This window comes from Myotis daubentonii, chromosome 2 (assembly GCF_963259705.1).
Source record: "Myotis daubentonii chromosome 2, mMyoDau2.1, whole genome shotgun sequence".
Lineage (NCBI taxonomy): Eukaryota > Metazoa > Chordata > Mammalia > Chiroptera > Vespertilionidae > Myotis > Myotis daubentonii.
In genome coordinates this window covers 139,542,608-139,553,970 of record NC_081841.1, presented here as the reverse complement: position 1 = coordinate 139,553,970, position 11,363 = coordinate 139,542,608, and the positions used below count along the sequence as shown (strand labels likewise).

Sequence of the window (11,363 nt, the reverse complement as noted above, 5' to 3'; positions counted from 1 at the left end):
ATCTTTAATTTCTTTATTGGTTAAGGTATTACAAATGTGTCCTCATCCCCCCATTAACCCCCAACTTCCTCCCACCCACTCATGCTCCCTGTTGTCCGTGTCCATTGGTTTGGCTATATGCATGCATACAAGTCCTTTGGTTGATCTCTTCCCCTTACCCCCACCCTCCCCTACTTTCCCTCTGGGGATTGATAATCTGATCGTTGTTTCTCTGTCTTTGGATCTGTCCCTGTTCATCAGTATATGTTGTTCTCTATATTCCACAAATGAGTGAGATCATGTGGTATTTATCTTTCTCTGACTGGCTTATTTCACTTAGCATAATGCTCTCCAGTTCCATCCATGCTTTTGCTAATGGCAAGAGTTCATTCTTTTTTACCACAGCATAGTATTCCATTGTGTAGATGTACCACAGTTTGTTAATCCACTCATCTGCTGATGGGCACTTAGGCTGTTTCCAAATCTTAGCTATGGTGAATTGAGCGGCTATGAACATAGGGGTGCATATATCCTTTCTGATTGGTGTTTCTGGCTTCTTGGGATATATTCCTAGAAGTGGGATCACTCGGTCGAATGGGAGTTTTGTTCCTTCTTAAAAAATAAAATTTATATTTAGAACAGTTTAGATTTACAGAAAAATTGGAAAGATGCTAGTGTTCCCAAAAAGCTCCACACCCAATTTCCCCTATTATTAACATTTCACATTCGTATGGTACATTTGTTTCCATTAATGAAAACTACTGATACATCGTTATTATCTAAAGATCATCCTTTATAACCTTTGAGACAGCATGGAGGAACCTGGAGAGTATCATGCTAAGTGAAATAAGTCAGTCAGAGAAAGACAAGTATCACATGATTTCACTCATATGTGGAATCTAATGAACAAAATAAAATGATGAATGAAGTGGATCCAGAGACATGAAAGCATGGAACAGAGTGGGAATCTTGGAGGGAAGATGGGGGAGGGTGGGTGGGTGGGTGGGTGGGAGGTAATCAACCAAAGACCTTGTATGCATATATAGATAACACAGACAATGGGGTGCTGAAGGCCTGGGGTGGGGCAGGGCAGGCTAGAGAGGATCAGTGGGGGGAAAGAGGGGACATATGTAATACGTTCAACAATAAAGAATTATTTTTAAAAATTAAAAAAAATAAAGTTCACCCTTTATTCAGATTTCCTTGGTTTTTCCCTAATGTCATTTTTTATTCCTGGATACCACATTGCATTCAGTCATCATACCTCCTTAGGGTTCTTCTTGAGAGTAGCAGTTTCTCCCCTCCAAATGATGGGTTGCTGTCCATTAAATATTTGTATCTGCAGGTGGCTTCAGTCATGATACATGAGTTTTGTGAAAATAAGTGATAAAAAAAAAATCTATTGAAAACTCCTTTTTGTCATCATCTGATCTTAACCAGAAAGTAAGGTACCCAAAAAAATGTAAATAACACAAGGGCATGAAAGTTACTTGAACCCTCACATGAACATTTTCTCCTTTCTTTTGTATCTATACACCTACCACTATATCTATCAGTATTTCTAGAAAGAGGGGGGGGAAATTACAAAGGAATCAGACGGACAGTTGTAACTACAGCAAAGAAACAGTCAGGAAATAGGGAAAGGGGTTCCTTTCTGAACAAATCCCTCACCTATAAAATAAAAGGTTTAAATTACATGACCACTGATGTTTCTTCCTTGTGCTTTAATAAGTGATAACTAACATGTCTTGGGCGTTCCCAAGCACCAGATACTGTATCTTACCTAGTCCTGAAGACAACCTTACCAATAATACTATTATTATCCCCATTCTCTACATGAGAGAACTAAGATACAGAGAGATCAAGTAATCTGCCCAATGTCACACAGCAAATCCAGGGCAGTGTTCATATGTGAACCCATGTAGGATTCTCCCAGTGCCTTCAGTCAACAGCTGCGCTCCCTCTCGGCCAGTGGGCATCCCTGATCATTCTGACACAGAACACACAGATGGCTGAGTGGCCCAGGACCTGGGAAGGGTGCAGGGTTTTGAGCATCTGGTACTGGCACCAATCCAAAATGAATGACTGAACAACAGTTACCTTCACCCCCAAATTGTTTCAATGTCTAAGTGCTAATAAGTTCAGATCCCAGGAGGAGGCTGCGCTGTGGTTTGGTGTAAACGTGTAAAAGCCATGATGTCAGTGTTGACAACCAAGTAACAGTGGGGGTCACTTTTTTAAAAATACAAAGTGTTTGCAGTGTAGAAAAAGAGCTTGGTTACATTTCTGGAGTGCAAACCGAAGTCAACCCACCACGGTTCAAACGATGGAGTGAGCCCGTAGGAGGAAAACCGACTTGCCCAGAACTGTTTCTTAAGTGAAAAGGTTAAAAAATAACCCCTCTCCCGATCCACCCTTTAGAATTACTTTCCATCGAAGTCTAGTTCTCTTTCCTGGCAGATATAATCCTAATTAAAAATAAATTACATGCTGAATAGAACTTGAAATGGGAACGATAATCCTATTACATATGAGAATGGATCCTGATTTTCTTGCCCGCTAAACTGTGGGAGATATCCGATCAGGCTGAGCCCGCCCTTTGTCGCCGCTTTGAAAACGCTGCTGAGCCCTAATCCGTCACGTGACGCCCGTGTCCACCCCGGGGTCCGCACGCGAGCTTCACAAAGCGGGCTTGGCGGGGAGCAGACGCCGGCTCCGGGGTCCGCAGCATTTGCATCCCGAGAAAATGCCGGCCATTGTGGGCCTGTGTTTGCTCTCAGGATTTCCAGACAGTTGCGGACGAGGTAGTTTTTAAAAAAAAAAAAATGGAGAGAAAGGGCTCCTTTGAGCCAGCCTAGGCCTTTGCTGTGATAACAAGTCTTTGGTGGGGCGCGATCAGCCCGGGGCGGCGGGTTCCTCTCCTGCCCCGGCTCCCCTGCCCCTGCCTCCCTTGGCACGGAGCTTCCCCGGGGAGTTGCTGTGGACGCTGGTGCGCTGTTTCACATCGCATTTCCGCAGCTGGGGGCTGCAGGCGGCGCGGCCGCGGCTCCCGCAGCTCGAGTGCCTTCACACCTCCGCAGCCGGCGGGGAGCGGCCCCCCTCCGCGCCAGCCTCGGCAGCGGCGCTCGCAGCCCGGCTCCTCCGCTCGGCTCGGCGCTCTCCTCCCGGTGCCCCGCCCAGGGCTCCGCGCTCCCAGCTGCCGGCGCCGAGCGGCCGAGGCACTGGCCGAGGATAAAAGGCTTTGGACCTGCTACGAGCCGCCCCACACCCCACCTCCCCCCTCTTCACTTTTACCTGCCTCCCACCCCCCTCCAACCCTTCGTTCCCTCAAAACACGCCTGGTTTATTTCAGTCTTGAGAATGTGGATGATGGTATGAAAGTGTTTGGAGTAAAAATATTAGGTAGTTCCGCTTCTCCCGCCAAATGAATGAATGAATGAATGAATGAATGAATGAATGAATGAATAGCGCTGGGCTCCCCTTGGTCCAGTCCAGAACTGAGGCGCGGGGGCACAGGAGGCGCAGGTAGGGTCCGGCTCGCAGCGACCCGTGGCCGGGCTCTTGACAAGGGTCTAGCCATGGAAACAGCAAAAGACATCAGTTCTCTGCGACTCTGGCCCCAATGCCCTCTCTCTCCTTCCCCTCTTCGCCACGTTCTGCGCTCAGCAGCAGCCGCGTGGCCTGACTCCAGGGGTTACGCGAATCGCAGCGGGAGCCGAGTTCTGAATCTGTTCAGGTCTGGGGCGAACCGGGAACTGAGATGAGGAGAGAGGGCGGGACCCTGCGGGCGCCAAAGCTCACCAGCAGGTCAGGTGGGAAAGTTGCGGGGTTCAGAAAGAAGACAAAGTTCTAGAACCCCAGAGAAATAAATGTCTCTTGGGGAGAGAGAGAGAGAGAGAGAGAGAGAGAGAGAGAGAGAGAGAGAGAGAGAGAGAGAGAGAGATATTAAATGGCAATTGGTAGGGGGAAATAGTGGAAGAGATGGCTGACAATTGGGCTCCTGGAGGGGGCGTCTCCTTTCCACGTCCCTGCGCGGCTGGTGTTGCCCGGCCTCGTTGCTTTTAGTATTTCCACGGCTGCAAAGTGGAAAAGGCGGGAAAGGAAACCGAGAGGCATGACAGCTCAAAGGAAATCCCCAACTATCCACCACCCACGCCCAATCTCATAAAAGCTTTTTTTAAAAATTGATGGTTGGGGCTGCATTTTTTGCTCCCAAACAACTCCAAGCACCTCCTTTATCCTCCACAACCCCCACTGTCCACCCAGCTCCCTGCTTGGTCTCCTACTCTGAGGAGACTCCTGTATCTTTTCTGGGAAAAACAAAACAAAGCAAATAACAGGACACACTCCCTCAGGTTTGAAAGATAGGATTCTGAGAACAGGACTACAATCAGGATTCAAAAGAATATTTACTGAAGGAAATTTGCTTATCAAATCCAACGCCCTTTTTTTTAAAAAAAAAAAATTCTTCCAGTGTGTGACTTTTGCTGTTACCTTTCCTCTTCCTAGCATATTTTCATAGCCTGCTCAGTAAAGCTCTTCAACAAGAATGAGTAAGAATTCCTCTTGCTCCTGCTTGGAGACCCATCTTCCTGATCTTTGGGGAAACTGGGGGTGGGGAGGATATCTGTGGGGGGCAGCCATGCCTGACCAGCCCAGAGTTTGGCAATGCCGAAGCTCAACACTTTCCTAGGCAGATGGTGAAGTTCCCCAGGTTCGTGCCAGGTTTCAGCAACACGCTGTGATTTTGTTCTTCTGGAAGGGGATGTTTCTTCCCAGAGCGGCCCTATTAGGACCGAAAGAAAATCCTCTAAATAGGCGGAACAAGGCCTCAGGAGGGAAAGTTCTCTAAATGCACTTTAATAGGAGCCTGGTATTGTGTGGAATCCAGCGCCCTTCACCCTTTAGCCAGAGAGTTATGGCAGTGATTGGGGATGAATAGAGGAACATAATGGATACATGTGGCGTTTGCTCATTATATTCACGTTAGCCCAACTCCACTGTGGAAACTGTTCAACTTTCTCTCCCCTTAGCTTGTCACCGTGAAATAATACAGACATTGGGGCCTCCAAAGGGATCGCCTGCCACGCCATTCTCTTTCCAGTGCTAACGAGGGCTTCATACGCCTTTGATACAGACTGATCTTTGAAACCATTCCAAATCTCCTCAAGCTTATGCTAAATCCTATTTGGAACTTCTTTCCTTGCCTACTAGCGCCCAGGATTTAAGAAAGCCATTTGGACAGTGACATGCATACTAACACATCGCGGGGTTCTTTTCCGAAAGACAAGAAGCAACTCTGATCACCGGGGCTCACACGAGCAAAACACAATTGCGTATACAAATTTGAATAAAATAAATTTTCCCTTCTCCTTTGGGCTGGCTCCTAATCGAGAGGCTATTCAGGGCGCCGTGGGAAGCAGGGAGAGGAGGCGAGCCAAGCCTCGTCGGGCAGAGCTAGTCTGTGGAGAGAGGGCTGCTAGCGCTTGGAAGCCTGCGAGGTGCAAAAGCAGGGAGTGGGTGGGGAGTCCTGCGCTACCACGAAGAAATCCCAGTGTGTTTGTTCTTAGATCAAGCAGCCGGCACCGGCAGGGCACAAAGAAGAAAACCTGTGCTAACTCCCCTACACGCAGAAAAGGAAAAGCAAAAGGAGTTAAAGAAACAAAGGAAAGATTTCCTAATTTTCCTTTCTTGTTTTCCCCTCCAAGCCTTTCCACATTAAAGGGATTGTCAGAGGCTGACGTAGGAGCAGCGCGAGGACGCTGTCGCCATTGGCCGCCTGGCTCCGGCGCTTTGCATATCGGCGGCTATAAAAGCGGAGGCGGCGCGCGGCGGCGCAGCAGCAGCAGCAGCTAGGGAGGAGGAGGGAGGTGTGCAGAGTGAGGGCGGGTCCGCCGCACGTCCTCAGAGCCCGCCGGAGCCGCGAAGCTGCAGCCGCCAGACTCCTTCCGCACGGAGCTGGCAAAAGCGTGCTCCGAGGAGCCCGAGACTTAGGTCCGGACCTGCAACCCAGAGAGGAATCTTTTCTTCAGCATTTTGGAATAGAACTTGGGGCTGGCGGCATGAGTCCAGTAAGGCGCGGGGGTAGACCCTGCCTTTTACCTTTGCAGCTCTTTAGCCTCTGCTGGGTGCTCTCAGTGGCCCAGAGCAAGACAGTGCGGTACAGCACCTTCGAGGAGGACGCTCCTGGCACGGTCATCGGGACCTTGGCTGAGGACCTACATATGAAAGTGTCCGGAGACACAAGCTTCCGCCTGATGAAGCAGTTCAACAGCTCGCTGCTACGTGTGCGTGAGGGTGATGGGCAGCTGACCGTCGGGGACGCGGGCCTGGACCGCGAGCGGCTGTGCGGCCAGGCTCCACAGTGCGTGCTGGCCTTCGACGTGGTCAGCTTCTCGCAGGAGCAGTTTCGGCTGGTGCACGTGGAGGTGGAGGTGAGGGACGTCAACGACCACGCGCCGCACTTCCCACGGGCCCAGATCCCCGTGGAGGTGTCCGAGGGCGCGGCCGTGGGCACGCGCATCCCCCTGGAGGTGCCGGTGGACGAGGACGTGGGCGCCAACGGACTGCAGAGCGTGCGCCTGACCGAGCCACACAGCCCCTTCCGCGTGGAACTGCAGACTCGAGCAGACGGCGCCCAGTGTGCCGACCTGGTCCTGCTGCAGGAGCTGGACCGCGAGAGCCAGGCCGCCTACAGCCTGGAGCTGGTGGCCCAGGACGGGGGCCGCCCGCCACGCTCCGCTACGGCCGCCCTCAGTGTGCGTGTGCTGGATGCCAACGACCACAGCCCGGCCTTCCCGCAGGGCGCCGTGGCCGAGGTCGAGCTGGCAGAGGACGCGCCCGTGGGCTCGTTGCTGTTCGACCTGGACGCGGCCGATCCCGACGAGGGCCCCAACGGCGAAGTCGTGTTCTCCTTCGGCGCCCGCACCTCGCCAGAGGCGCGCCGGCTCTTCCATCTCGACCCGCGCTCGGGACGCCTCACCCTCGCGGGACCCGTGGACTACGAGCGCCAGGACACCTACGAGCTGGACGTGCGGGCGCAGGACCGTGGCCCCGGGCCTCGCTCAGCCACCTGCAAGGTCATCGTGCGCATCCGCGACGTCAATGACAACGCACCGGACATCACCATCACGCCCTTGGCCGCCCCGGGCGCGCCTGCCGCCTCGCCCTTCGCCGCCGCCGCCGCGGCCGCCGCCGCCGCTGCTCTCGAGGGGGCGGACACGACCTCGTCTACCGGGCCCGGGACACCAGAGGCCAGTGCTATCTCGCTGGTGCCAGAGGGAGCGGCGCGGGAGAGCCTGGTGGCTCTGGTCAGCACCTCGGACAGGGACTCGGGCGCCAACGGGCAGGTGCGCTGCGCCCTCTACGGGCACGAGCACTTCCGGCTACAGCCAGCTTACGCGGGCAGCTACCTGGTGGTGACCGCTGCATCCTTGGACCGTGAGCGAATCGCTGAGTACAACCTGACACTGGTGGCCGAGGACCGCGGCGCGCCCCCGCTACGCACCGTGAGGCCCTACACGGTGCGCGTGGGAGACGAGAACGACAACGCACCGCTCTTCACGCAGCGGGTCTACGAGGTGTCTGTGCGCGAGAACAACCCGCCTGGCGCCTACTTGGCCACGGTGGCTGCCCGGGACCCGGACCTGGGCCGTAACGGCCAGGTCACCTACCGGCTGCTGGAGGCTGAGGTAGGCCGCGCTGGGGGCGCCGTGTCCACCTACGTCTCAGTGGACCCGGCTACCGGGGCCATCTATGCGCTGCGCAGCTTCGACTACGAGACGCTGCGCCAGCTCGACGTGCGCATCCAGGCGAGCGACGGCGGCGTCCCTCAGCTCTCCAGCAGCGCCCTGGTGCAAGTGCGGGTGCTGGACCAGAACGACCACGCGCCAGTCCTGGTGCATCCGGCGCCGGCCAACGGCTCCCTGGAAGTGGCAGTCCCAGGGCGCACTGCAAGGGACACGGCCGTGGCGCGTGTGCAAGCTCGGGACTCGGACGAGGGTGCTAATGGGGAGCTGGCTTTCGACCTCCTGCAGCAGGAGCCGCGAGAAGCGTTCGCCATCGGCCGCCGCACGGGGGAGATCGTGCTCACCAGCGATCTGTCGCAGGAGCCGCCTGGCCGCGTGTTCCGGGCGCTGCTGGTCATATCCGACGGCGGCCGTCCCCCGCTCTCTACCACTGCTACAGTCAGCTTCGTGGTGACAGCAGGCGGCGGGCGGGGGCCGGTAGCACCCGCCAGTGCGGGGAGCCCAGAGCGCTCTCGCCCGCCGGGTTCGCGGCTCTCAGGGTCCGGGTCGGCGCTACAATGGGACACGCCACTGATCGTCATCATCGTGCTGGCCGGGAGCTGCACGCTGCTACTGGCCGCCATCATCGCCATCGCTACTACCTGCAATCGCCGCAAGAAGGAGGTGCGCAAAGGGGGGGCCTGCCGGGAAGAGCGGCCCGGGGCGGCGGGCGGCGGCGCCTCGGCTCCTGGCTCCCCGGAGGAGGCCGCCCGGGGAGCCGGGCCCAGACCCAACATGTTCGACGTGCTCACCTTCCCTGGCAGCGGCAAAGCGCCCTTTGGCAGCCCCGCGGCCGACGCGCCCCCGCCCGCAGTCGCGGCAGCCGAAGTGCCGGGCTCGGAGGGCGGCAGCGTCACCGGGGAAAGCTCCTGTCACTTCGAGGGGCAGCAGCGGCTCCGCGGCGCGCACGCCGAGGTGAGGCCTTCTTCGGCTGGGCGCCCCGCTCCGCGCTCCGCGGACAGGCTGGGGGAAGAGACTGGAGGGGTCTGGGCGGGCGTGCCAGATAGATGCCTAACCTGTCGCACATGTTTTTTGTTTTGTTGTTTCTTGCCCAACCCTCACCCCCGATTCTCCCATCCCCTGCTGCAGCCCTACCGCGGCGCCTCTGGCTTCGGAACGGAGCCGGCGCCCCCCGTGGCGGTCTGGAAAGGACATTCTTTCAACACCATCTCTGGCCGAGAAGCGGAGAAGTTCAGCGGCAAAGACAGCGGCAAAGGGGACAGTGATTTCAATGACAGTGATTCCGACATCAGTGGGGACGCTCTGAAAAAGGACCTCATCAACCATATGCAGAGTGGTGAGGACGCCTCTTTCCTTCCAAGTTCAGCATTCCTCCTCTCCTTCCCCTGTTGCCACCTCTCAATCTCTGTTGCCCAGGCCACTCCCTCTTCCCCACTTTTCTCAGTCCTGGAGTTCCAGACTCCGACAGGTCCCATACAATGAACTTTAAAAAGCAAGGTTGAGGCAGCTTCACCATTTGAATTAAGCACAGCCCCGCACTGGTAGGCAGAGGCAGGGGTGATGCTAGCTTTTGGGGGGAAGGGGGCTTTTGCTTCCAGCAAAAGAAGCTGAGCCAACTTGGAGGTAGGTGGCTTTGCAGCAATGTTCCTTCCAAATTTTCAGTCACTGGCATTCATCTTCATACAGGTTTTCCCTTTCAGCCACCCTAACCCTGTCTGACATACTGAAGATGGAGGCATACCAATCTCAGTAATAATCATGTTCTCTCCCTCTCTCTTTTATGTTAGGACTGTGGGCGTGCACGGCTGAGTGCAAGATCCTGGGCCACTCTGACCGCTGCTGGAGCCCATCATGTGGAGGGCCCAACACCCAGCCCTCCACACACCCACCAGCCCAGATGTCAACCTTCTGTAAGAGCACGTCGCTGCCTCGGGATCCCCTGCGCAGAGACAATTACTACCAGGCCCAGCTGCCCAAGACAGTGGGGCTGCAGAGCGTCTATGAGAAAGTGCTGCACAGAGACTATGACAGGACAGTCACTCTGCTCTCCCCTCCTCGTCCAGCGAGGCTCCCAGACTTGCAGGAGATCGGGGTACCCCTCTATCAGTCCCCACCTGGCAGGTACCTGTCCCCAAAGAAGGAAGCCAATGAAAATGTGTAACCCCATGCTGCATGTCTTCACACATATACAGGTCACTCTGAGAAGCCCCTAAGTTATTGACCGGTTTCAGTGTTGTATATATAAATATGCAAGATGTGCCTTAAAATGAAGTTGTTGGGAGCTATTTCCAATCACAGTAGTACTGTTTGGTATTTGCAAACAACAAAAAAAATGTAGTTAATGTAATTTTTATGAAATGTGTGCTGTATTTAATTTTTCTTATCATGCTATTGACTTTAATTTCACTTGCAGCTTGACATTTTCTTAGTGTTTTTAACCTGTACATTGTGTAATGTAATGTTTGTATATAATGAAATTTTGTTATATTTTTATATAATAAAAGCTAAAGTGGAAGTTATTGCCAAAGGAAATGTCTGTAAGACAAAAAACAAAACATGTTGGAATTCCTTTCCTTAATGGAAATTTATCTTTTACCTAAAACAATCTAGTCTTCGAGAAGTTTTGCCTTGCCAAGTATAACTTGTATATCTTGAGTCTGTGGTAGATTTCAAGTTCAATGTTATTTAATTACATTTGGTTTTCTGTAAACCGTGTCACTTATAAGCACAGTAATAAAGGATTTGTCATGTGTTTGAAGAATCTGCTAATTGCTTTTTGTGAAGATGCCGATAGTCAGATACTCACAAATGATTTGAGTGCCAAAATTAAATCTCAAGAAAAAAAAATTTAAAAAAAACAAAAATAAAAAAAAATTTTAAACCTCGAATGGGCTGTTTATTTGGGCATTGTTAGTGTTCACAGCAATATTAAACCTGTGGGATTCAAGTATTGGAAAGCCTCATCAAAGTATTAAAAATATTTGTTGATTTTGTAAAACATGTGCATCTCCATAAACATTAGGAACTCTAAAAAATTCCTGCCCTTACTTATTCACGCAACAAATATTTATAGCACATCTGCCATAAAATCAAAGAAAACTGTTTGGACTGTTCATTCACTAATTAAGCAAACATTGGTAGAGCTTTTACTAACCATAGTAACTTCTAGGAGCTGGTGTTCAAGATTAGGAAGATATAGTCCCAAGGAGCTCTTAGCATATTAGGGTGTTAATATAAAAAAGACACTCAAATTTATGGTGAAATGACATGATGCTTAGAATTTGCTTTAAAATTTGCCAAATGAAATAAGATTGATAAAATATTGACCGCTGTCAATGCTAGCATGGGTACATGTGTGTGGGGGTGGGGGTAATCATATCAATCTGTTTGTGTGTTTGTGTTTGAAAGAGTACATAATGGAAAGTTTTTGAGATCTATGCCTTATGCTCTATGCATTCATTTCACTTGAGATTAAAATGATAATAATGAGAGCTAACATTTACTGAACAAACTTTCATATGAGTGAAGCTCCTTACAAAGCACTCTGCATGAAATATCTCATTTAATCCTCAGTCTATCCCCATGAGACAGGAACTAGCATGCTCTCCATTCATAGATTAAAAACAAACAAACAAG

The 11,363-nt window shown here is 52.3% G+C and overlaps 1 protein-coding gene across 2 annotated transcripts; it reads left to right on the top strand.

Annotated features, from left to right (window-relative positions):
• The first annotated feature begins 5,832 nt into the window (after positions 1-5,832).
• PCDH8 (protocadherin 8) lies at positions 5,833-11,088 on the top strand. 2 transcript variants are annotated; one of them, XM_059684783.1, is made up of 3 exons: positions 5,833-8,390; positions 8,856-9,063; positions 9,515-11,088. In XM_059684783.1, the coding sequence occupies exons 1-3, from the start codon at positions 6,042-6,044 to the stop codon at positions 9,886-9,888; spliced, it is 2,931 nt and encodes a 976-aa protein (XP_059540766.1). In that variant the 5' UTR covers positions 5,833-6,041; the 3' UTR covers positions 9,889-11,088. The 2 variants fall into 2 exon arrangements, with proteins under 2 accessions (XP_059540766.1, XP_059540765.1); XM_059684782.1 differs by having other exon boundaries at positions 5,833-8,681.
• Positions 11,089-11,363: the final 275 nt, after the last annotated feature.